Source organism: Stomoxys calcitrans, chromosome 5, assembly GCF_963082655.1.
Source record: "Stomoxys calcitrans chromosome 5, idStoCalc2.1, whole genome shotgun sequence".
Classification (NCBI taxonomy): Eukaryota; Metazoa; Arthropoda; class Insecta; order Diptera; family Muscidae; genus Stomoxys; species Stomoxys calcitrans.
In genome coordinates this window covers 33,456,773-33,483,716 of record NC_081556.1, presented here as the reverse complement: position 1 = coordinate 33,483,716, position 26,944 = coordinate 33,456,773, and the positions used below count along the sequence as shown (strand labels likewise).

General features: G+C 42.1%; 1 protein-coding gene across 2 annotated transcripts; it reads right to left on the bottom strand.

The window, feature by feature from the left end:
* Positions 1 to 991: 991 nt before the first annotated feature.
* On the bottom strand, positions 992 to 25,612 carry LOC106096393 (alkyldihydroxyacetonephosphate synthase). 2 transcript variants are annotated; one of them, XM_013264125.2, is made up of 6 exons: positions 25,452 to 25,612; positions 16,941 to 17,352; positions 16,569 to 16,655; positions 9,258 to 10,443; positions 9,080 to 9,184; positions 992 to 1,657 (listed from the first exon to the last, which is right to left on the bottom strand). In XM_013264125.2, exons 2-6 carry the CDS (start codon positions 17,177 to 17,179, stop codon positions 1,250 to 1,252), a joined length of 2,025 nt encoding a protein of 674 aa, XP_013119579.2. In that variant the 5' UTR covers positions 17,180 to 17,352; positions 25,452 to 25,612; the 3' UTR covers positions 992 to 1,249. The 2 variants fall into 2 exon arrangements, with proteins under 2 accessions (XP_013119579.2, XP_013119580.2); XM_013264126.2 differs by lacking the exon at positions 25,452 to 25,612 and adding an exon at positions 19,639 to 19,729.
* Positions 25,613 to 26,944: the final 1,332 nt, after the last annotated feature.

Genomic DNA, 26,944 nt, shown 5'->3' with positions numbered 1-26,944 from the left:
CATTCTCCTCACATGCCACAGCAATCTGCGATAAAGTCAAAAGTAGAAACAAGGTCCCTAAGTCACTTGCTGGCAGCACTTGGGGTGCAAACAAAGAAACCTTGTTGACCACGTACAAAGCAATTGGCCGGTTTGTGGTAAGCTATGCAGCGCCAGTGTGGTCTCGTCAACTTTGTGACACGCAGTGGAATAATATTCAGATCTGTCAGAATGCCGCTCTGTCTCCTCAGTTCTCATGTGGACAAGCAATACCTTTTGGGCTGTTATCGCAGAAACCATCCAAATCACCATCTTATGGATAGATATCCACCGCCCAGAAGCCTTAATGTAGATCTACACGATCTAGAGCGTGAGGTTCAGCGCTACAAGAGAGAAAACCTCTACATCAAAGGGCATATCAAGCGGGTCTAAACAACATTCATGCAGACACGGTAGCAGATGCGGTAATTGGCTACCGGGTGAATGTAGTCCTTGGAGAACGACCGCCACCCATTGCACCCGAAGAAATTGACCTCCCCCGGCATACCAGAGTAGTTCTGGCTCAATTACGTTCCGGCAGATGCAGCCACCTCAATTCCCACAGAGCTAGCATCGACGCCGACGTGCAAGATGTATGCCTCAATTGTAACCAGGGACCGCACGATACACGTCACCTGTTTAACTGCCCGGCCAGACCCACTCGACTCAGACCCAGATCCCTGTGAACGCACCCCATCTTAGTCGCAGAGTTCCTGGGTCTTGACACTCAACAGAATCAAGCAGACGGAAGATAGAATACAATAAACTGCGTCGAAACGTGAGTGAGCTGTTTACAACCAGTGTTGCCAAAAAGATAATAGCTAAAAATCACCCTTTATAACAATAATGTATTGACGTCTGTATAACTTTCCTTTTTAGAAGAAAAATCCTCTTTCAAGTTTAAGTAAATAATTTGTTTATCTTTTCTTTATTAACACTAATTTTAAAAATAATTAAAAAAATATCTGTAACAAAAAAACTCAAAAACAAAACAAATCCCTTAAACTTTGTGTACAAAAAAAAAGTAATCTAACAAATACAATACAAAATAACAAAAGTACCATTTGTGACATAGAAAACATAAGCTAAGCATAATTTATGCAACATACATTCAATCTCGTGTACGTATATTTCTTGTAGAAAAAATATATCAAGCTAGAAATTTCCTTAATCCACAGACACAAAAAAACAAGCAAACTAAACAATTTTCTTACACCTCTAGCTGTTTTTTTTATAGTTTTGAAGCTACTCTAATATTCGTTAAGTTTGTCAATTCCGATGAGTTTGATAACGCCGTCTTCTGCTCACTGTCGGCAGGCAGTAGATTACCGGCGGCAAATATATTTTTGGGATCCAAACGATTTTTGGTGGCCTTAAACAACTCGGCACCAGTTTTGGTGACTGTCTTCTCGAACCAGTGAGCTCGCAGTTTCCCAACACCATGATGATGTGATATCGAGCCACCTTCCATGATCATTTCCTCACGGGCAGCATCCTCAATTTGTTCAAATAATTCCACAGGATTTTCGAAACCTTTCATATTGAAGGCATAATAGAAATAGACACAGGCTCCGGCATCATAGGTTTGGGTGACACGACAGGATATTGAAAAGTGCATAACACTTCTCGCATGACTTTCCTGAAAAAAAAAAATAATAAGAAAAAAAAATTATGAGTCAGAGAAGCATTAGTAAGGGGATATCCGCCGCTGAAAAATTTTCTGATGTTCGCTCCGGGATTTGAACCCAGGCGCTTGGCGTCATAGGCGGACATGCTAATCTCTGCCCCACGGTGGCCTCCATGTGAGGTACTATGCCATGTAAAAACTTTTCCACAAAGAGGCGTCGCTCTGCGGCACACAGTTCGGACTCGGCTTTAAAAGGAATGCCCCTTATCATAGAGCTTAAACTTGAATCGGACAGCACTCATTAAAATGTGAAAAGTTTGCCCCTGTTCCTTAATGGAATGTTCATGGGCAAATTTGCATTTGCATTAACAGTACGACGACTAAACTCTCTAAAGCCAAGTAGTGGTTCAAGTTAAGTTGGATGGAGTGGAGAGGTTTTCTTTGTATCCCCATTACCCAAGACAGTTGAGATAAATCCCATGGCAGCCGATTCTATGATCAGGTGGATCCAATGGAACCATTATTTGGCCAATGGCTGCTGCTTCAGTGCTATCTGTCAGATTCGCCATGGCGAAAGCAAACCCTGGCTCTCTCAATACATCAGTCCGAGTAATTTAGACCTAAAAAAATTAATTGGGCATAATTCTTTCCTGGTTGGTATGCGGATTGAGGCAAAACACGAATCGCTTGAGCAGACAGAATAGTAAGAACATAGTCCTCAGTCAGAAAGCCGCGATAAGCCGAGTATACAAATCGCTAAGATTCTAATTGTCACAACTTGTTTGAATACCAAAGAAATCTAACGAACATACCCAACCACTGGGTATTTTTAAGGGATCTGCTATAGGTGTGGTGGGGCTACCACGTTCTTCGAAGGCCAAGTACTTGTGCAAACAGCTAAGATTCTAATAATCTCAACCCGTCTGAATACAAAAAAAAACTAACGAACATACCCAGCCGTTGGGTATTTTTAAGGGACCTGGCACAGGAGTGGTGGAGCTACCACGTTCTTCGAAGGCCAAGTACTTGGGCGTCATTTTAGCGGTTATTAATCCGCCCTATGCCTCTATGGGCATACACCTAAGCCAGTAATCGGCTTGTTGTGCGCTCTAAAAACAAAAAATAACTTCAAACAAGTAAAAGCGTGCTAAGTTCGGCCGGGCCGAATCTTATATACCCTCCACCATGGATAGCATTTGTCGAGTTCTTTTCCCCGCATCTCTTCTTAGGCAAAACAGGATATAAAGAAAAGCGATATCAAGATATGCTCCGGTTTGGACCACAATTAAATTATATGTTGGAGACCTGTGTAAAATGTCAGCCAATTCGAATAAGAATTGCGCCCTTTGGGGGCTCAAGAAGTAAAATAGAGAGATCGATTTATATGGGAGCTGTATCGGGCTATAGACCGATTCAGACCATAATAAGAACGTATGTTGATGGTCATGAGAGAATCCGTCGTACAAAATTTCAGGCAAATCGCATAAGAATTGCGACCTCTAGAGGCTCAAGAAGCCAAGACGCAAGATCGGTTTATATGACAGCTATATCAGGTTATAGACCGATTTGAACCATACTTAGCGCAGTTGTTGGATATCATGACAAAACACGTCGTGCGAAATTTCATTCAAATCGCATAAGAATTGCGCCCTCTAGAGGCTCAAGAAGTCAAGACCCAAGATCGGTTTATATGACAGCTATATCAGGTTATAGACCGATTTGAACCATACTTAGAACAGTTGATGGATATCATGACAAAACACGTCGTGCGAAATTTCATTCCAATCGGATAAGAATTGCGCACTCTAGAGGCTCTAGAAGTCAAGACCTAAGATCGGTTTATATGGCAGCTATATCAGGTTATGGACCGATTTGAACCATACTTGACATAGTTGTTGGATACCATAACAAAACACGTCGTGCCAAAATTCATTCAAATCGGATAAGAATTTCGCCCTCTAGAGTCTCAAGAAGTCAAGACCCAAGATCGGTTTATATGATAGCTATATCAAAACATGGACCGATATGGCCCATTTACAATACCAACCGACCTACACTAATAAGAAGTATTTGTGCAAAATTTCAAGCGGCTAGCTTTACTCCTTCGGAAGTTAGCGTGCTTTCGACAGACAGACGGACGGACGGACAGACGGACGGACATGGCTAGATCGACATAAAATGTCACTACGATCAAGAATATATATACTTTATGTGGTCTCAGATGAATATTTCGAGTAGTTACAAACAAAATGACGAAATTAGTATACCCCCCATCTTAAGATAGGACTTCCGTGCTCCTTACAAAATCCTTCATTGATTTCCATGCCACGCCCCTAAGTTGGTTCATGTCAGGTATTGTGTCCCCACCTAAATGCCGGTATCTGTTAGACGCGAAAGCCGAAAATGGCATAGGAAATGCTCCAAGGTCTCATCATCTTCCCCACATGCCCTAAACATGCTATCACTTGCCGCATCGTAGTCCTATGTGTCCCGTTATGATACCGAAAGCTATACTGACCACCTTCTTACTTCCTTTGAGTAATAGCCTCGTCTTCTCACGATCTGGATCTCCCCATAGGATTTTCGCCGTCCTACCGATCAACTTGCTGTTCCACAGCATTGTATGCGCATTCGTCGCCCACGCCCTTAACTCGGACTGCCTTGACCCGAAAGGTTTCTGGTTGCAAATGCAAATTTCCCCATGAACAAGGAACTGAAGCAAAATTCTCCCAAATCAATGAGTGCTGTCCGATTCTATTTTAAACTGAATGATAAGGGACCTCCCTTTTATAGCCAAGTCCGAAAGGCGTGCCGCAGAGCGACACCTCTGTGGGGAGAAGTTTTTACATAGCAAAGTACCTCACAAATCTCGCCAGCATTAGGAGGGAATAACAAGCGCTGAAAATGTTTCTGATGGTCCTGCCAGGATTCGAACCCAGGCGTTCAGCGTTCTCTGGGCTACGGTGGCCTCCAGGTTTCGAGATAACCTCGTTTATTGACGGCAGTCCTCGGACCTTCACAGCCAAATCGTCCGCTCTTCATTCTCCCTTAATCCGGTATGATCTGGTACCCAAACGATGCGTTCGTGCCGTTCTCCGAGTAGACGTTAATCTCTTTCTTACACTCCAAGACTATTTATGACCTTCCATCCTGGTTGTTATTGCGCAGGTGTCCAGTTTACTGTAAACCACACGACGTCTTCGCGTTAACACCACACCAGTTCACGCATTCCGTGATCGCCAGGACCTCCGCCTACAAGAACGTATTATGGTTAGGCAGTCCAAAACAGATCTCAGTCCCTGCATTCTCAATGTAGACCCCGAAGCCCACTCTGTCCTCTAGCTTTGATCAATCAGTGTAACATGATCTTTCAGATGGCGGAACCCTAGTACCCGTCAGTCCAAGACTTTGCCGCTGGCAGCAGTGTCTCGCACTCGAACTCAAGTCTCGTCTTAGGTAACCGATCGGAAACCTTCTCAATGTAGACCCCCAGGCCCACACTGTCCACTAGCCTTGATGTTCCAGATGGCAATATTAGGGTTCCATCATTTCAAGACAGTGTCGCTGGCAGCATTGCCTCGCACTCGATCTCAAGTGTCGTTTCAGGTATAAGATCGAACACCTCTTCCATTACTTCTCGGTTTCGTATCGTCGCCTCGATTAAATGAGCTGCTCCTATCCTCAATTCATTCTCCCAACGCCTTAAGTCTCATAGCCGCAGCCGCTGCCTCGCACTCATTCTGTATATCTATGAGTCAGATTTCTAGAAGAGTCTCCAGTGACCTAGTGGGCGTAATCCTCATCGCCCCGCCTATGCCAGGACAAGATGTTCTCTGAACCTGTTGTATGGTCTTTATGTTGTACTTTTTCTCCATAGCAGTCCACCAAACTACTGAGGCGTAAGTAAGTATAGGTAAGTATTGCGCTCCTGTAGATCCCGTAGACTATCCTTGGATACCGGCTCATTTCGAGCCTACGGCCCATCTACATAGTGTCCAACATCTGTGAGCCTTCTAGGAACGCTCCTGAATGTAACACTTCCAATTCAGTTTCCTGTCCAAGATCATACCTAAGTATTTGATCTTGTCAGATATCGAAACTATTGAGGAAATGTCAAATGGGCCCACCTTCCTCTTCCTCGTGAACAGTCAGTTTAAGTCTTCTCAGGGTTAACATTGAGACCCCTAGGTCTAGCCTAATCGTCTGCTATCTGCAAGACCTTTCGTTCCTTCTGCATAGCTGGTTCGGATCTTTACGTTTTAGAAGTATTCTAACAACGTCGTTATAACAACAACGAAATGAATAGGCTCTACTCTTGTCGCAACTCGATAGGAAGGAGTTAGGGGCCATGGCCGGGGACGGTGCACTCGATGTTTACGGACGTTGTTCAGTAAATTTGGTGTGGCACAAAGCTCTGGACAACTGTGCCCTTCGAAGGTGATCGAGAAGGTGCAGGGTACCGCCGCAGTGCTAATCTCAGGGGCAAGTAGAAGTGCCCCCAAAGAGACGCTGAAAGCCAATCTCGATCTTATGCCTCTGCACCTATATGTTGGATATGTGACAAAAAAGATCGCCATAAGACTGAGGGAGTCAAGTACATGGCGCTCCTCTGTTCTGTAGGACGATGGTATTACCGCGTGGCACGATCCTATATGCGGCGCGACTGATTATATACCAGGGAAGTCCTTGCTTGTTGATGAGATGGAAGTCATTTTCCCAAAAAGCGATTTCCGGGTTGGCGGCACCCCGCCCATTCATGGAATTACTTGGAATCAAGGAATTTCATAGGAATCTCTGGACGGATGCAGCGTCAGCCTAATCAGACTGTCACGATACAGAAAACTCTGTCGTTTGGCCTTGTGAGGTCAAAACAAGTTAAAAGATGCATAGAGCTTCTTCCACGGATCCCCTATAAGACTTTCGTAGTTCTGCCGACCCACTATTCCACTGTGATACATGAACGCTCTTCGCTGAAACGTTTGGTCTGAGCAGAGATCGAAGTAAACCCTGGATTTCTAGATACACCATCACGAATAATATAGACCTAAACCAGACGCCAACATTCGTAGGCAGAACAATTTGAGCACAAAGACCTCCGCCTGAAATATGCTGCAGTCGTCCCTCATGCGACAAGAGAACTCGATTTTAAGTTATGCGCAGTGCCGCATTCATCAATCCATCTGTAAAGATATTAAAGTCCCCAAACCTAATACGTCTCTTCTACCACTCAGCCAGGGTAGGTATTAGAACGCGCAGCCTATAGTCCACAAATTCCACCCTTGTCAGGTAGTCAAGCCGGCCATAGTCTCGTCAGGTAGTCAAGCCGGCCATAGTCCCGTCTAGTAGACCGGTATGTCTGGCCAGAAGTCCCCAAAGTTGATAAAGTTGTAACAACCTAAGCAGCGTCCTCTCGAGAGATTCCCTGATTTATAGATCAATCGATTAAACTCCCAGTGGCACCTCCAAGGATCTGGTCGCAGTAGAAATCTTAAATTTGCCCTATTCACCTTATCCAGGACCCTCACATGCCAAGCAAATTACGTCACAAGCCACCGGACATGGCAACCATAGGTCAACACCAGTCACCGCCGAGTACAGCTAGTGCATCAACCTAGACCACAGACCCCATCTACTACCAACAAGCCCCTGACACGAATAGAGAGCCGCGAAGGCCTTTCTCGACTTGGACTCCAGAATAACCCCAAGGAACCTGGGCAAACTTGACAGCTTTGGAAATCTTAACCCAAACCGCTCCCTCCTTCTGGTGAACAGTACCTGCTCAGCCGTCCTGGCATTCACCCCCAGACCATACTCAGTAGCCTAAGACGTTGTAACTCCGAGAGCGGTGTCCAATAGCCCATATAGGATATCCACGAACTTCTCGGTGGAAAGAATAACCATATCGGCAGTATTAGCACAAAACCTTACCCCCATCGTCTCAAGCTTCCATAAAATCATATTGATCACAAGAAGCCATAGCAAAGGCAAGATTACACCGCCCAGAGGCGCGCCGCTCGTCGCATACACCCTCGCAGAGGTGGCCCCAACACTAGCCTTGATCTCCCTATGCTAAAGCATACTTACTATGCAGCCTGTAATGCCGCTCTCCACACCCGCGTCCCTTAAAGCTGCCACTATGGCAGATGGATGTGAGAAGTTGCCCCTGTTCCTCAATGGAATGTCAATGGCCAAATTTGCATGGCAAGATGGATGTACATTATTAAATGCCCCCTCTAGGTCCAGAAAGGCCGCCAACTTGAATTTTTTTGAACTGAAGAGCCCTATCCAAGTGATGCACCACATTATGAAGCGCAATATCAACTGACCTGCTCTTGTTGTATGCGTGCTGACACCTGGAGAAATAGTCCCTACCTAGCTTACCTCTTTTATGAAAGTCAAGAATCATCTCCAACGTCTTCACAAAGAAGGAGGAAAGACTAATCGGCCTCAAATCCTTGTCGGCATTCCAATGCAGCTTTCCGGCCTTCGGTAGGAAGGCAACCTTCACCTTCCTCCACGCTCCCAACAAAGCGACGTAGCCATCGGCCAGACAGTCAAAGCCCTCTGTAGCATCTTGGGTTAGATGCCATATGGAACAGGAGACTTACGGGGACCAAAGGTGTTTAATGCCCAATGGACGTTGTCATGAATCACAAATCCCTCGCCAGCGCATCCATTTCATCGTCCTCTCCAGGAGCCAATGCCTCTAGTTCTCGACCCACACGACACAGCCCAGGAAGTGTGTCTCCAACAAATGATCCAATGTATCTCCGGGCGACTATCTGAACTCATTTTTATTACATTTATCAGAAATGTCTCAAGAGAGTGGTTAAAAAATTGCCACGTTAATGCAATATTTCTCAAAATCGGAAGAACAATATATATGGAAGCTATATCTAAATCTCAACCGATTTCGATCAAAATCCGTACACATAATTCACAAAGGTTATAGAAGTGAAAATTGGAAGCTATATCGAAATCTGAATCGATTTCTACAGGTAGTTAAGAAGTTATAAGAGATTCCTTCGTGCAAAATTTCGATTGACAACTGACCGCATTATTGCAATATTAGTCTAAATCGCATGAACAATATATAAGAGCTATATCTAAATCTTCTCCGATTTCCAATAGTTTCAATAGACTTTGTCTCTAGGCCAAAAAAAGATGCCTAAGCCATATTTAAAGACGATCGGATGAAAATAAGGGCCTGTGCCTTGATTACAACTTAATATGGACAGACGGACATGGCTTCATCGAATCAGAAAGTAATTCAGGCTCTATCTTCAGCAAAAGCCTGCGTTATAAAGAATACCCTGTACCATAGTCCAGGTGTAGGATAAAATTCGGAATATGACATGAAAGCTCTCCACATTGGCATAGGGATTTTCCTAAGGTGGGGTAATTCGATACTTTCCCCTCATATCTTCCACTTACCAGTACTACACGTTTCTTAACATTTTCACATAGCCTTGCACAACGATCCCAGGGTACAGATGTTTCAAATGATTCCGCCACAATATCATGTTGTAAACCCAAGTCCTAAGGAAGAAAAAAAAATATTATTAACCTTCATGTTTAGTTCCCCCACCACCACTCCTCCACTTCGACTCACTCTAATGTAGGCAATGACAAAAGTCAAAACATAGCCTCTTTCGCCATTCTCACCGCCTCCAGCAAATCCTTTGAATTTTTTGGCTATACCAATCATCTGTTCTTCTCTGCGATTGACTTCCTCCAGATCGCCCTCGAACAGCAAAGTGGCTGCACATATCTGATCCAAGTCAATACCTTTGATCATGGTCACATATTTCTTTTTCAAATAATCCTTGATGTTACTCCTCCAGTCCTTGGGTGGCTTAAGACTCTGGCCCATTATGAATTGTTCATTGTCCATCAAACGTACCGAGGAGGGTTGACATCTTTGCTTGGCCACTTCACGCATAAACTCGACACCACATTCGAAGTTAGGAAATACCAAACTGTTGTAACGCTTGACCTTGGGCAAGGGTCGAAGTTTCAATACCACCTCGGTGACAACACCCAAGGTACCCTCAGAACCCAAAATGACATGATTGAAATCTGGCCCACATGAGATACGCGGGGCAGTGCAATTTCTTTCCAGAACTCCGGAGGGTGTTACCATTTTCACCTGCACCACCAGATCCTCAATGTTGCCATAGACATTCTTTTTCATGCCAGAGGCTCGTGTCGCAACCCATCCTCCCAAAGTGGAAAATTCATAGCTGTCCGGCTCATGACCCACAGTTACACCATGACTCTGCAGCGTTCTCTCCAAATCTTGACCCACAATGCCAGCCTCAAAGCATACCGTCAGATTGGATTTGTTCAGCCACAACATGCGATTCATTTGTGAAGTGTCCAAAATGCAAATCATACGTTTTTCATTCTGGGGACATGTTATGGCTCCCGATACAGAGGTACCACCGCCATAGGGGATTATTACAGCATTGCAGCGATGTGCCATATTCACCAGAGTCACCACATCATCGTGACAAGTAGGCCAAACCACAATGTCGGGTATTCTCTCAAATATGTTTTGTATTAAATAATAAATATCATGTAAAGTTTGACCATGACACCGCATGAATCGATCGAGGCCGTCCAGACTGTAAGATATGCCAGACGATTCTAGAGCTGTCAGAAATTCCTGATTAACGGTGGGTTTTGGATATTCCGCTGGTGCTGCTGGTCTTGTTGCATCTTTGTGTAGTAGACAATTAAATCTATTCAGTACCCATTCGGTGAATAAAGGTAGTGGTTGTCCATTCAAAGGATATCTGAAACAAAGGAAAAGGGGAGGAAATCGTTAGAGATAGGGCATTAGGAACTTTCTTCATTTTAACTTTCTAACAAATAAAGCTACACTTGTCATATTTCTTTATTTCTTATTGAGGTAGATTTGCTCGGGCCAAACTCTTGTGTAAAGCTCCCAAGCAAACCCAAACGTTCTTCAACACCGCAGTTTACATCCAGCAATTGTAGTCCATGAACTATGCCTTCAAACACCTACGATTACTAGATAAAAGCCAATTCAAAACCTGCTTTTATCAGAAGGACCTTTAGAGCCTCTGAAGCGGCTTAACAATGTGGAAGATTGAATCGAATCTTGGCCATGGTTCAAATTTCTTCCTCTGCTGCTTCAGCCTCACCGTCTGCGTCATACCGTCATATTAATCCTCAAGTCAAATCCTGCTCTTATCAGAAGGACTCTATAGAGCCTCTGAAGCGGCTTAACAATGTGGAAGATTGAACTGGACCTTGACCATGGTTAAATTTCTTGCTCTGCTGCTACAGCTTCCGGTACGAAACCTTTTCCATACCATCCCGATCCTCTAAGTCGCCCCGATATTCTGACGATGATGTTGCATAATCCTAACTTGAATTCGCCCCTCATTGTTCTCATTCTCATTGACGCAGGTGCTGCATTATATTTTTCTAATGGATTGATGTCTAAACCCAGTCGTCTTTGTTTTCATAGCCCCACGTAGGATAGGTTAGATTGAAAAGAGGGTGTAAATAGTAATCCGCCCCATGTCAATATGGACATACATCTTAGCCAGTAATCGGCTGTGCGCTCTAAAAACTAAAAAGTAACCTCGAAAAAGAAAATTTTAAGTTAGGAATTCCGTGCTACTTACAAAGTCCTTAATTGTTTCCCTACCACTCCTCTAAGTTGATTCATGTCTGGTATCGTGTCCCCACTTAAGTACCGGTGTCTGTTAGCCGCGAAAGCCGGGCAATGACATAGAAAATGCTCCAACGTCTCATCATCTTCCCCACATGCCCTACACATGCTATCACTGGCCTCACCGATTTTAAATACGTGAGCTCGTAGTCCTATGTGTCCCGTTATGATACCAATAGCTATACTGACCTCCCTCTTACTTCCTTTCAGTAATAGCCTCGTCCTATCATGATCCGGATCACCTGATAGGATTTTCGTCGTCTTACCTACTGTTTCGCTGTTCCACAGTGTTACGTTTGTCGCCCACGCCGTTAACTCGGACTGCGTCCACCCGAAAGGCTTCGGGTTCATCAAGTTTATCGACGGCAGTTCTCTGGCCTTCACTTTAAAATCGTCTGCCCTTAAATTCCCCCTTACTCCGTTATGGCCCGGCACTCAAACGATGCGGATACTGCCATCTTAAGAGAAGGCGTTAATCTCCTTCTTACACTGCAAGACTGTTCGTGACCTTACCGTCCTGCTTGTTATTATCCTTATGGCCATTTTACTGTTCGTAAAGATCACTCTCGACGTCCTTGGATCTCCGCTGTACTATGGGTCAGGCAGTCTAAAACATATCTCAGTCCCTGGGTTCTCAATGAAGACCCCCACCTCTGTTCTCTAGATTTGATCCATCCGTGTAACCTGATCATTCAGATGACAATGGTAGGGTTCCGTCAATACAAGAGTGAGCCGCTGGCAGCAGTGTCTCGCACTTGGCCTCAAAGTTCATCTCTTCCCTTCCTTCCTGGTTTCCTATCGTCACCTCGATTATACCGAGATGGTATTAACTGTTCCAGGATCGTATTATGGTCAGGCAGTCTAAACCAGATCTTAGTCCCTGGGTTCTCAATTTAGACCCCCAAGCCCACTCTGTCCTCTAGCTTTGATCCATCCGTGAAACATAATCTTCCAGATAATAATACTAGGGTTCCGTCAATCCTAGAGTGTTCCGCTAGCAGCAGTGCTCGCACTCGACCTCAAGGTTCATCTCAGGTATCCAATCGGAAACCTCTTCCCTTCCTTCCTGGTTTCATATCGTCGCCTCGAATATACCGCAATGGTATGAGCTGTTCCCAGGGCCGTATTATGGACAGGCAGTGTAAAACAGATCTCAGTCCCAGGGTTCTCAATGTAGACCCTCAGGCCCACTCTGTCCTCTAGATTTGATTCATCCGTGTAACCCGATCATCTAGATGACAATGCTAGGGTTCCGTCAATACAGGAGTGTGCCGCTGGCAGAGTGCCTCCCACTCGACCTCAAGGTTAATTTCAGGTATCCGATCGGAAAGCTCTTCCCTTTCTTCCTGGTTTCCTATCGTCGCCTCGACTATGCCGCGATGGAATGAGATCTCAGTCCCTGAGTTCTCAATGTAGACCCCCAGGCCCACTCTTTCCTCAAGCTTTGATCCATCCGTGTAACATAATCTTCCAGATGACAATACTAGGGTTCCGTCAATCCAAGAGTATTCCGCTAGCAACAGTGCTCGCACTCCATCTCAAGGTTAATTTCAGGTATCCAATCGGAAACCTCTTCCCTTTCTTCCTGGTTTCCTATCGTCGCCTCGGTTATACCGCGATGGTATGAGCTGTTCTCAGGGCCGAATTATGGTCAGGCAGTCTAAAACAGATCTCAGTCCCTGGGTTCTCAACGTAGACCCCCAGGCCCACTCTGTCATCTAGCTTTGATCCATCCGTGTAACCTGATCATCCAGATTACAATGGTAGGGTTCCGTCAATACGAGAGGGAGCCGCTGGCAGCAGTGCCTCGCACTTGGCCTCAAAGTTCATCTCTTCCCTTCATTCCTGGTTTCCTATCGTCACCTCGATTATACCGCGATGGCATGAGCTGTTCCCAGGACCATATTATGATCAGGCAGTCTAAAACAGATCTCAGTTCCTGGGTTCTCAATGTAGACCCTCGGGCCCACTCTGTCCTCTAGCTTTGATCCATCCGTGTAACATAATCTTTCAGATGACAATACTAGGTTTCCGTCAATCCAAGAGTGTTCCGCTAGCAGCAGTGTCGCACTCGACCTCAAGGTTCATCTCAGGTATTCGATCGGTAACCTCTTCCCTTCCTTCCTGGTTTTCTATCGTCGCCACGATCATACCGCGATGGTATGACCTACTCCCATCCTCAATTCATTCTCCCATAGCCTTAAGTCTCATAGCCGCAGTGACTGCCTAACACTTAATCTGTATGTCAATGGGTCGGATGTCTAGAATAGTCTCCAGTGCTCCAGTGGGCGTGGTTCTCATCTCTGCGCCTATGCCAAGGCAACATGTTCTCTGGACTTGTTGTAGGTCCTTATGTTGCACTTTTCTCCATAGCAATCCATCAAACTACTGAGGCGTAACTAAGTATTGGTCTAATTAAGCTTCTGTAGAGCCTGTAGACTATCCTCGGATTCAGGCCTCATTTGGAGCCTACGGTGCGGCTACATAGTGTCCATCATCTGTTAGCCTTCTCAGTACGCTTCTGAATTTGGCACTTCCAATAAAGTTTCCTATCCAAGATCACTCCTAAGTATTTGACCTTGTCAGATATCGAAATTCTTCTATTGAGGAAACTAGGTGCGTTAAATTGGCCCACCTTTGTCTTTCTTGTGAACAGGCATATTTCAATCTTCTCTGGGTTAACATTGAGACCTCTGGGTCTAGCCCAGTCATATGCCATATGCAAGACCCTTTCGGCCCCTCTGCACAACTCGTTCGGATCCTTACCTCTTAGAAGTATTAAAACATCGTCTGCGTAGCAGACGGGTTCAAATCCCTCCTCAATCAGCATCCGTAATGGTGGTCACCCAAAGGAGTGGTGATAAAATGCCGCCCGATGGCTTGGCCTATGCCACTTTCTCCCTTATATTTATGTCAAGGGACCCGCAATTTATCCACCTGTTTCTTAGCATATGGTTTATCCAGTCTCTAAGGACCTGGTCCACCTGGTACTGGTCTAAGGATTGGATTAATGTGTCGGTCCGCACATTATTAAACGCCCCTTCGATGTCAATAAAAATCGCTAACGTGTACGTCTTGGCATTCAAGGATTCTCCTATTTTATTCACAACCTCGTGCAGGGCAGTCTTCGCCGACCTTCCCTTGACATAGACATGCTGTTTGTATTTGAGCAGTTCGCTGAATGTGCTACTCTTTATCATTGTATCCACAATGTCATGGTTTATAGGCCTGTAGGCCCCACTTAAGCCGAGGCAACATGTTCGTTGGGCCTGTTGTAATATTCTAACTTTGCACTTCATCCTCCTCATAGTCCATCATGCTACCGAAGAGTATGTCAAAATTAACCTGACCATACTCTCGTAGTAGTTCAGTTTCCAGTCCAATTTTTATACCCTCCACCATAAGATGGGGGGTATACTAATTTCGTCATTCTGTTTGTAACTACTCGAAATATTCGTCTGAGACCCCATAAAGTATATATATTCTTGATCGTCGTGAAATTTTGTGTCGATCTAGCCATGTCCGTCCGTCTGTCCGTCCGTCCGTCTGTCTGTCGAAAGCACGCTAACTTCCGAAGGAGTAAAGCTAGCCGGTTGAAATTTTGCACAAATACTTCTTATTAGTGTAGGTCGGTTGGTATTGTAAATGGGCCATATCGGTCCATGTTTTGATATAGCTGCCATATAAACCGATCTTGGGTCTTGACTTCTTGAGCCTCTATGGTGCGCAATTCTTATCCGATTGGAATGAAATTTTGCACGACGTGTTTTGTTATTATATCCAACAACTTTGCCAAGTATGGTTCAAATCGGTCCATAACCTGATATAGCTGCCATATAAACCGATCTTGGGTCTTGACTTCTTGAGCCTCTAGAGGGCGCAATTCTTATCCGAATGGAATGGAATTTCGCACGATTTGTTTTGTTATGATACCCAACAACTGCGCCAAGTATGGCTTAAATCGGTCCATAACCTGATATAGCTGCCATATAAACCGATCTTGGCTCTTGACTTCTTGAGCCTCTAGAGTACGCAATTCTTATCCGATTGGGATGAAATTTTGCACGACGTGTTTTGTTATGATATCCAACAACTGTGTCAAGTATGGTTCAAATCGGTCCATAACCTGATATAGCTGCCATATAAACCGATCTTGGGTCTTGATTTCTTGAGCCTCCAGAGTGCGCAATTCTTATCCGATTTGAATGAAATTTTGCATGACGTATTTTATTTTTACTTTCAACAACTGTGTCAAATAAGGTTCAAATCGGTTCATAACCTGAAATAGCTGCCATATAAACCGATCTGGGATCTTGACTTCTTGACCCCTAGAAGTCGCAATTATTATCCGATATGCCCGAAATTTTGTACGACGGATCCTCTCATGACCATCAACAAACGTGTTTATTATGGTCTGAATCGGTCTATAGCCCGATACAGATCCCATATAAATCGTTCTCTCTATTTTATTTCGTGAGCCCCAATGGGCGCAATTCTTATACGAATTGGCTGAAATTTTACACAGGTCTCCAACATATAATTTAATTGTGGTCTGAACCGGACCATATCTTGATATCGTTTTAATAGCAGAGCAACTCTTTTCTTATATCCTTTTTTGCCTAAGAAGAGATGCCGGGAAAAGAACTCGACAAATGAGATCCATGGTGGAGGGTATATCAGATTCGGCCCGGCCGAACTTAGCACGCTTTTACTTTTTTTTTGCCTAAGAAGGGATGCCGGGAAAAGAACTCGACAAATGCGATCCATGGTGGAGGGTATATAAGATTCGGCCCGGCCGAACTTAGCACGCTTTTACTTGTTTTTTTTTCGATTGGATTATTTCCGAAGATTTTGTATTAAAGTTTGGATCCCGAATTGCTGACCAAGTGCATGGCATGATAGTGTTCTAGAGTTGAAAACATCCGAATTTATTTATCTGGTTCCATGTGGGGCTTTATTAAGAACTCAGGCTTTCAGTGGGTAAGGTGATGATACTTATACTCAACTTAATATTTGAGCATAACATAGGTCTTACACATATCCCTTCGGCTATCTTTCACATTACCAATGCACCGTTAAAACCTTTTCACTGTGTCAGTAGAACGAATTTTCCTGCAAAACACTCCTAACCATTGATCGGTATTTTAACTAAGCAATAAAGTAATCTTATATCGAAAAAAATTTAAAATTTTTAAACAATACTTGAAAAATACTTACTTTTCACCTTTAAACCATATCACATCATCCTTAATAATAAATTCAGCGTCTCTATAGCCCCAGCCATACCATTTGACGACTTCATGTCTGAAAAAAAAAAATCGTTTTTTTAGAAAAATAATAAAGAGGTCAAAATTGTTAAGTTTTGCAAAAACAACACCCTACTTTATACGTTGAATGGTTGGATATATGGTGTAAGGCATGTGTGTATGTGTTTGTTCAAGCTGATATGTTTGTAATAAAAGAGGATAATACAGGAAAAAAGCGTGTATATATGTATATGTGTGTGTGTGTGCTATTTTCAAGGGGGATGATTTTTGGGAGACATGAAAAAGAACCATAAAACAGGCTATGATGACATGACTGACATACCTTTTCTTAGGATACACGCTTTCAACATCCGTAGCCAGGCGCTCATCTATAATGGCAAGAGCTGATGACGATGACTCTGGTGTTGGCGACTTTGAGGCGCCACTACCATTGGCATTTGTATGGCTGTAGGACGTCGAAGATGACGTTGAATCAGGAACATTTTCACTGGAATTTGTGTTGCTATCCAAGGATGTAGTTGGTGGCATCACATAATCCAAGCTGGTATCTGTTGTGGCCATTATGATGTGTTGAAATGTTTAATTAAAAGTTTTCCAAGTAAATGTTACGCCTCTATATCCGTTTCCGCATGCAATTTTAATATGCTTCTTTTTCAAAGGAGAGCCAAAATCTCCGTAGCTGCTGGGGATGGTGACGATCGATTTTTTTACGCCTAAACAACTTTTTCTATTTTCTAATACAAGAAATAAATGTAGGTTTATAAATTCCACAGTTTTGCTGGTGCCTTGTTTTCTCTAAGTTGAACTTTTTTTTCTAATTCATAAGCTTTATTACTTCTCCTTCGACCTTTGTGTTTTTGCAAAATTTTCTAATAACTATATGTATTTGCATTATTTATTTAAATTTTTTCCCTTGTTGTTGGTGTTACTACTTGTCCATCGTAAATATTTAATTCTAATGTAATCTAAAACACACAGCTTTATTATACAAATTGTCTACTACAACTGATTCGTCTGACATGTAAAAAAAAACATCGAGGGAGTTTATTTCGGTCATAAGCTCTTGTACGCGTTATGCACTGACACTCGCACGTCCATTATCGAATGTGAAAGAAACGGGGAGCGCAATACATTTCAAGAGAAGTAAGCACACGCTCTCATTGATGGAGTGAAATCTAGAGAGAGTAAAAGAGAGTATAACAATTGAGCGCTATTTTGTGACATTTTATTTTCACTCGATTTCAAAGAGCATACCCCATTGTTAAAGGTAACGGTAATTTTAATTATTAAAAGCAATAGGTGTGTCAGGTCGTAATGACTCAAATTTGATAACTAACGCCAGTAAAACATGAACTGAAAACATGAACTTTGCACTGAAAATTAATAATACTCTGCTTTTGTTACTTCTTCATCCTTAATTCCTATACAAGGTTCCGCTAAATATCAAGATCGGAGAACTCTGAACGTTATGTGTGGTGTGGTTCCAGACGAACCTCGTTGTAAGTCGAATAGGATGGCTGGGCAGTTGAACAGGTGACGTGTGTTGTATAGTAAAGGGTGATTTTTTTGAGGTTAGGATTTTCATGCATTAGTATTTGACAGATCACGTGGGATTTCAGACATGGTGTCAAACAGAAAGATGCTCAGTATGCTTTGACATTTCATCATGAATAGACTTACTAACGATCAACGCTTGCAAATCATTGAATTTTATTACCAAAATCAGTGTTCGGTTCGAAATGTGTTCAAATTTTGACAAATTTTGTTCAGCGATGAGGCTCATTTCTGGTTGAATGGCTACGTAAATAAGCAAAATTGCCGCATTTGGAGTGAAGAGCAACCAGAAGCCGTTCAAGAACTGCCCATGCATCCCGAAAAATGCACTGTTTGGTGTGGTTTTTACGCTGGTGGAATCATTGGACCGTATTTTTTCAAAGATGCTGTTGGACGCAACGTTACGGTGAATGAACACATTTCGAACCGAACACTGATTTTGGTAATAAAATTCAATGATTTGCAAGCGTTGCTCGTTAGTAAGTCTATTCATGATGAAATGTCAAAGCATACTGAGCATCTTTCTCTTTGACACCATGTCTGAAATCCCACGTGATCTGTCAAATACTAATGCATGAAAATCCTAACCTCAAAAAAATCACCCTTTATATCTAAGGCAGAGTATTCTGTCCAGCTTTCGGAATTGTTGCAAATTGGTTAATTGGTCCCTTTTGGTGGCTAATTGGTCCTTTTAAGTCATTAGCGTAAAAAAGGCATTTATTTATTATACATATGAAGTTTGACAGTTGTTCATGTGAAAAGCCGAAAAAGTACCAACCCTTATGCATTGATCTTTCTGCCTGATTAATTAATAATCCATCATTCATTTGCAATACCCTTTAATTTCGGGATAACTTTTACTCTTATTTTCTCTTGGTTTTTTTTCTGAACATGAATTTATTCCTCCTTTCTTCGTTCAAGTTCTCTCAACAAATTCATCTGTCAACACATCACGTAATGCGCGCGCATACAAAACAAAATACAAATTTGTAATTCGCACCGACCAACCCAAAAGTCCCCTAAAAACAGCGATTGAAGTGTAGACGGAAATAAACAAGAGATAACTATGAGTACAACGTAAGTATTTACGAACAAATACAAAGAAAAACAAACAACAACAAAAAGTTGCCGGGTGTGTGTAGAGCAATTTACCATGTTTATTGATGTCACACGACGGCGGGATGCTGTAATCTCTGTTTGTCAAATAAATTAACCCTTATGGGGGATGTGTGACTAGTGAGTTATGTAGGCTTAATAAATGGTATAAGGCCACTTATAACGACCTATATATTGTACATAAGTAACTCCATAGACAGATATAGCCGCCATATTAAAAGATCACCTAAATTGACTTCTCTAAAACCAACAGACGTTTTTCATTGGGCAAATTGTAGCTACCCATGTTACTTTTGCACGCTAACTTGAGCTGGTAAATTAAAAATTGCACTTTTCCCAAATGCACTTACCTGCCTCAATGTGAAGGTCTATACAGTTTCATTTACGAGTACGCGACTCAAATTGCAGCCATTTTTTTTATTATTTTTTTATAAATTAATTACAAAATTTAAACAAACGCCATAGTTGGAAAGATGAACTGTAAACAAACGCCATAGTTAGGTTAGATGAACACAATGAAAAACGTTAGCGATCGAAACATTGTCTTATTCATTCCCTATAAGCGTACATTTTTAGAAGCAGGCAGGTAAAAAAGTTTTTGCAATTGAAATTATCTATTTTATACAAAAAATTTGTACACTTAACGGTTAAAATATGTATTTCATTTGCATATGAGAAATTATGAATGATTTCCAACGAGCAAACAACATGTACCTTTGTTTTGTTGTTGCGCCCTTTTTCAATGAGTAGCCAAGAGAGCGATTTGTGTCATGTGGTATTTTAATTAAAAACAACAAATGCATGCACATCCACCACGCATTGCCAACACCGTGTCGTGTAACGGTACTGAGTGAGATTTTACAACAGCGGCGTGCTAACGAGTATGGGGTACGCTCAAACATAGCAAAGTGTCAATTATTAAAAAAAAAGAATTAAAATCCAATGAGGAGAGCACTAAGGGGGTTGTTTACTTTGAGTGTAAATCAAATACTATAAATGTCCCAACAAAAAAAAAAACACCAAAAGGGGATGATGTTGAGCTTTGTTGTTCCGTCATTCATTCGAAATGTGTGTTGGTGACCGGCTCGACCTCCAGTCGAAACCACACCACTCACTACCTTTGACCAAACCGCCAAACCCTCTATGCACTCACTCACCCAAAAACTATGAATGGCATGACCAACAACGACCACATGGCATTTGTGGCCCAGTGTGCCTAATTCACCCACCCCATAGAACAAACGTGTACATGGGAATTGTGAAATGTGCACCATAAATTATTTATTGAAAATTAAAATTGAAAGCAATTATTGATGTAACCTAATTGTTAGGCACTAAAAACAAAGTATTTTTTATTAATCAAAAGACACGAGGTGGTAAAAAACTTAAAAATTAAAAGTATTTTCAAAAAAGACGTCACCAGACTTTCCACAGTGTACACTATCACTTAACGTAAGGGAAATGGCCCAAATATCACGCTATGATGATATAGGCCATTCAAAGGAAATTTTGTTTTACTTGCCACCCTTAAATTTTACGCAGAAAATACTTTTTTCATTTTATATTCAATTAATAATAAGAAAAATGTTTTAGATAATTATACCCTAGGTTCAATTGAAATGCTAAGAATTCATGTATGGTAAATTTAACCATCGTTCTTTATATATAAACTCCCCTCAAGAAGGGATAATCGTCCTGAAAGAGGTCATAGGCTCGGCTCAAGTGTGTCAGTTTAATATTTCCTGTACGATTTCAGCAGCAGGAAAAGAAGGGAGGAATAATTAAGCTCATGGAATGGCAACCAACGCCACTTATAAAGGAATTTCCAACAAGAGGTATTATTTTGAATCACCCGATATTTCGGTAACTGTCATTTATAAAGCTTTTAGGTCTGATGCAGAATGAGCGCGCTTTGGTTTTGAGCGTCGCGTTGCGAAAATGCAACTCTGCGCACAAATTCCACAAAAGCAATGCGGAAAAGTTAAACAATTTTTAACTTTGACGCTTGAAACCAAGATACTTATATTTATTTACAGGTAGTGGCAGTTGCCCAACAACAAAATATTGAGTGCACTATCTGTCAAAATCAGTGATTAGTGCAACTCTGGTTTTGTGTATGTTCCTAGATCGCGCCATTTTTCGTTTTGTGTGTGTGTCATGGTTCTTAACTAAAGGGTGATTTTTTTGAGGTTAATTTTATTACCAAAATCAGTGTTCGGTTCGAAATGTGTTCATTCACCGTAACGTTGCGTCCAACAGCATCTTTGAAAAAATACGGTTCAATGATTCCACCAGCGTACAAACCACACCAAACAGTGCATTTTTCGGGATGCATGGGCAGTTCTTGAACGGCTTCTGGTTGCTCTTCACTCCAAATGCGGCAATTTTGCTTATTTACGTAGCCATTCAACCAGAAATGAGCCTCATCGCTGAACAAAATTTGTCAAAATTTGAACACATTTCGAACCGAACACTGATTTTGGTAATAAAATTCAATGATTTGCAAGCGTTGCTCGTTAGTAAGTCTATTCATGATGAAATGTCAAAGCATACTGAGCATCTTTCTCTTTGACACCATGTCTGAAATCCCACGTGATCTGTCAAATACTAATGCATGAAATACCTAACCTCAAAAAAATCACCCTTTACAACACACACCCAACAAAAACTAGTTGACAGATAGTGCACTTCGCGAAAGCACGCTAACTTTCGAAGGTGTAAAGCTTGCCGCTTGAAATTTTGCACAAATAACTTTTTTTAGTGTAGGTCGGTTGGGATTGTAAATGGTCCATGTTTTGATATAGCTGCCATATAAACCGATGTTGGGTCTTGACTTATTGAGCCTCTAGAGGGCGCAATTCTCGTCCGATTTTACTGAAATTTTGCACGTGGTGTTTTGGTATTACTTCCAACAACTGCGCTAAGTATGGTTCGAATCGGTCCATGTTTTGATATAGCTGCCAGATAAACCGATCTTGGGTCTTGATTTCTTGAGCCTCTAGAGGGCGCAATTCTCGTCCGATTTGACTGAAATTTTGCACGTAGTGTTTTGTTATGATTTCCAATAACTTTGCTAGGTATGGCGCAAATCGGTACATAACCTGATATAGCTGCCATATAAACCGATCTTGGGTATTGACTTCTTGAGCCTCTAGAGGGCGTAATTCTCGTCCGATTTGACTGAAATTTTGTACAACGGCTTCTCTCATAACATTCAACACACGTGTCTAATATGGTCTGAATCGATAGCTTCATACAGCTCCCATATAAACCGATCTCCCAATTTTGCTTCTTGAGCCCCTACAAGGCGCAATTCTTATCCGAATGAACTGAAATATTACACAATGACTTCTACAATGTTCAGCATTCATATATGGTCCGAATCGGACTATAACTTGATATAAAGAGATACCGCGCATAGAACTCGACAAATGCGATTCATGGTGGAGGGTGTATAAGATTCGGCCCGGCCGAACTTAGCACGCTCATACTTGTTTCTTATGTCCTCGCCAGGATTTAAACCCAGGCGTTCAGTGTCATAGGCTGACATGCTAACCTCTGGGCGAAAATAACGTCAGATTATATTCGTGCAGATTGCAACTCGTTCTTGACCGACTCGGAACAATAGTCAAGACAAAAGATGTTCATACATTTTTTCTGATGTCCTCGCCAGGATTCGAACTCAGGCGTTCAGCGTCATAGACGGACATGCTAACCTTTGGGCGGAAATATCCGCCGATTATATTCGCGCATATATATAACCTCTGAGCGAAAATACCCGCAGATTATATTCGCGCAAATTGCAACTCGTTTTTTGATCGATTCGGAACAATAGTCCATAGGTAAAATATGTACATATTGACAAAAGTGAATATATTCTTAAATTTAAATTAGATTGGGTTAGAAAGAGGGGGCGAATTAATATCCACTATGGACATGCACCTAAGCCGAGTATCGGCTTGTTGTGCTCTCCAAATACTAAAAACTAACCTCTAAAGGAAAATCTAAGTCAGGAATCTAGCGTTAGCAATGAAACCCGGACAATTACATAGGAAATGCTCTAGCGTCTCAACACCTTCCACATATACCCTACACATACTAAGTTGCACCTATTTTGCATAAGTAAGCTCGTAGTCCTTTGCGTCCCGTAATGATACCGAAAGCCATACAGACCTGCTTCTTACTTCATTTCAGTAATAGCCTCATCTTCTGACGATCCGGATCTCCCCATAGGATTTTCGTTGTCCTACCAACCGTTTCACTGTTTCACAGTATTACGCGCGCTTTCGCCGCCAACGCCCTTAATGACATAGGAAATGCTCCAGCGTCTCAACACATTCCACAAATGCTATGTCGCACCTATTCTGCCGAAAGGTTTCGGGTTATCCAAGTTTATTAACGGCAGTCCTTTGCCATTCACTGCCAAATCGTCTCCTTTTTCATTCCCCCTTAATCCGCTTTGGGAGGCCACCGTGCCGCACTGGTAACCATGTCCGCCTATGACGCCGAACGCCCGGATTTAAATCCCAGAGGTGGTTTTTCCCTTTCTAATGCTGGCTACATTTTTGAGTTATCCAGCCATGTTAAAATTTCTCTACCATATGGTATCGCTATGTGGCACGCCGTTCGGACTCAGCAATAAAAAGGAGTCCCCTTATGAATGAGCTTAAACATTAATCGGACTGCACTCATTGATATGAGAGAAGTATCCCCTGTTGCTTAATGGTATGTTCATGGAAAATTTAGTATAGTTAAACCGCTATGACCCGGCACCATCAGGATCGTGCCTCATCTCCTTCTCTGCAAAACTGTTCGTGCCCTTACGGTCCTGGTTGTTATTACACTGATGGCCAGTTAAGAGTCCGTAAATCACACCACCTTATGTATTCCGTGATCGCTTGAATCTCCGCCTGCTGGACGGTATTATGATCAGGCAGTCAAAACAGATCTCATTTCTCGGGTTCTCAATGTAGACGCCCAGACAAACTCTATCCTCTAGCTTTAATCCATCTGTGTAACATGACCTTCCAGATAGCAATACTAATCCAGGTACCAGTCCCTCGCACTTTTTATACCCTCCACCAAAGGATGGGGGTATATTAATTTCGTCATTCTGTTTGTAACTCCTGGAAATATTCCTCTGAGACCCCACAAAGTATATATATTCTTGATCATCATGTCATTTTAAATCGATCTAGCCATGTCCGTCCGTCCATCCGCCTGTTTGTCGAAAGCACGCCAACTTTCGAAGAAGTAAAGCTAGGCGCTTGAAATTTTGCACAAATACTTCTCATTAGAGAAGGCCGGTTGGTATTGTAAATGGGCCAAATCGGTCCATGTTTTAATATGGCTGCCATATAAACCAATCTTGACTTCCTAAGCGTCTAGAGGGCGCAATTATTTTCCGATTAGCTGAAAAAGTGTTTTATAATGACTTTCAACAACTGTGCTAAGTATGGTCTAAATCAGTCCATATCCTGATATAGCTGCCATATAAACTGATCTCCCGATTAGACTTCTTGAGCCTGTAGAGGGCGCAATTGTTATCCAATTTGGTTGAACTTTTGCATATGTCGTTTTGGTATGACTTTTAACAACTGTTTCCAGTATGGTTTAAATCAGTCCATATCCTGATATAGGTGCGATATAAACCATCTCCCGATTTAACTTCTTGAGCCTCTACAGAGCGCAATTGTTATCCAATTGGGTTGAAATTTTGCATATGTCGTTTTGATATGACTTCCACCAACTGTGCTAAGTATGTTCTAAATCAGTTCATATCCGGATATAGCTGTCATATAAATCGATCTCCCGATTAGACTTCTTAAGCCTCTAGAGGGCGCAGTTATATCCAATTTGCCTGAAATTTTCGAGGTGATATTTTTCTATGACTTGTACGGCATGACAAGTACGGAGGTGTGGAGGGTATATAAGATTCGGCCCGGCCGAACTTAGCACGTTTTTACTTGTTTATTATTGTATCCGCAATATACAATTGTTCCACGACCGTATTTGTTTTAATACTTTAGTATAATGACATTTCCTTAAAGAATTTTTCCATAATCTATTGTAGGTACAATAAGTATAAAAATTGTTGAACTGTTATTTTTTTCCGATGGCATCACTGGGCTTTCACTACTTTTGTAGGAACTACAAAAATCACCTTTTACGATGTTTACTTTAGATCATGCCATTATTTTCTTTTTTTCTTTATTTTGTTTTTATAACATTTGTTTATTTAGCCGCGATTTGTAATATGTATTCCGGCGGCTATATTTTCAATATTTCCTCAATATCCCGATCGACAAATGTTAACGCGCCAACACAAAAATTGCAACTGCAGGGCCTAACTTTGTATCTACTGATTTGTTCAGTGTCACACTGAACAAGCGATAGTATTTTTAGCACAACACCAAAGTTACGGCTGTGTGTTTGACAGCACCTGTTTGTGTGTTTTGCGTTTTCAATGTATGCGTGCATGTGCCGACTGAAGAGTTTTAAGCTGGACTGATGGTATTAGGCAAAGGTATTCAAATAAGCACTGAATAGTGTTTTATTTGATTTTCAAATTGTTTTATACCTAAACACATTATTTGAGAGAAATAACCAGCGATAATAATGATGATGATTTGTTTATGAATGTCAAACAACAAAAATTTTCCCAAATAGCGTAAAACATTGGGTAAATATGATTTGTTTAACACCCCTGCACTGTTATGACATATATCAGAAGGTGTAAAGGCGTCTTTACACCCTATGGAATGCAACACTGAGTGCACGAAAAATATGGGAGAGGATTTTGTATTGCAGCAAACCCCGCCAACAACAGCATATCCAACCATAAGGTAAGTTCACTTGGAGGCCAGTTTGGCCCATTGTGATACCCTAGCGAAAAAGGAAGAGTGGGTGAGAAAGTAAAGAAAATGTGTAAGTCCCCAGTTCTGATCGAGAGGCGTGATGGAGGGATGAAAAGATAAAAAAGGACATAAGGGAAGAAGCACCTACCCGACACATCCACATGTATGTGCATCCTGGGAGGAGCAGAGGTTTACGCCCACCTAAGTGTCGACTCGATGTGTGATTAGCAATGGTTATGATTGTCCACGCACACATGACTGCGTATAGGATCTCTACGCGTATCCTGTCGGAACCATCCCGCTATGTCTACAATGAAGGAATTTTAATTTACTTTAAATGGCTATGACAGAACTTTTGTCCATTAGCCGAACGTAGAACAGCGTACCAAGGACATAGTATGCTGAGGTTCCAATCATTGGGTATGCTTTCTTCTAGCCCGATCACAGAGACAAGCTGATGCATATGCCTTATCAGCATGTCGCCTCCGGTTTTAAATAGTTTAGCGGGCAACCCGTTGGCTCCTGCTGCCTTGTTATTCTTCAGTCAGGTCACTGGTACATGGACCTTATTCTGATTAAGAGGTAAATATTCTATACCATCACCAGGGATAAGTTTTGCGGTATCCTCTTTGCCGCCATCGTCGGCCTTCCTGTGCTTATAGTCTGTTTGTTTTTTATACTCACCACCGAAGGATGTTGGGTCACTCATTTTGTCATTCCGTTTGCAACACATCGAAATATCCATTTTCGACCCTATAAAGTATATATATTCTTGATCAGCGTAAAAATCTAAGACGAT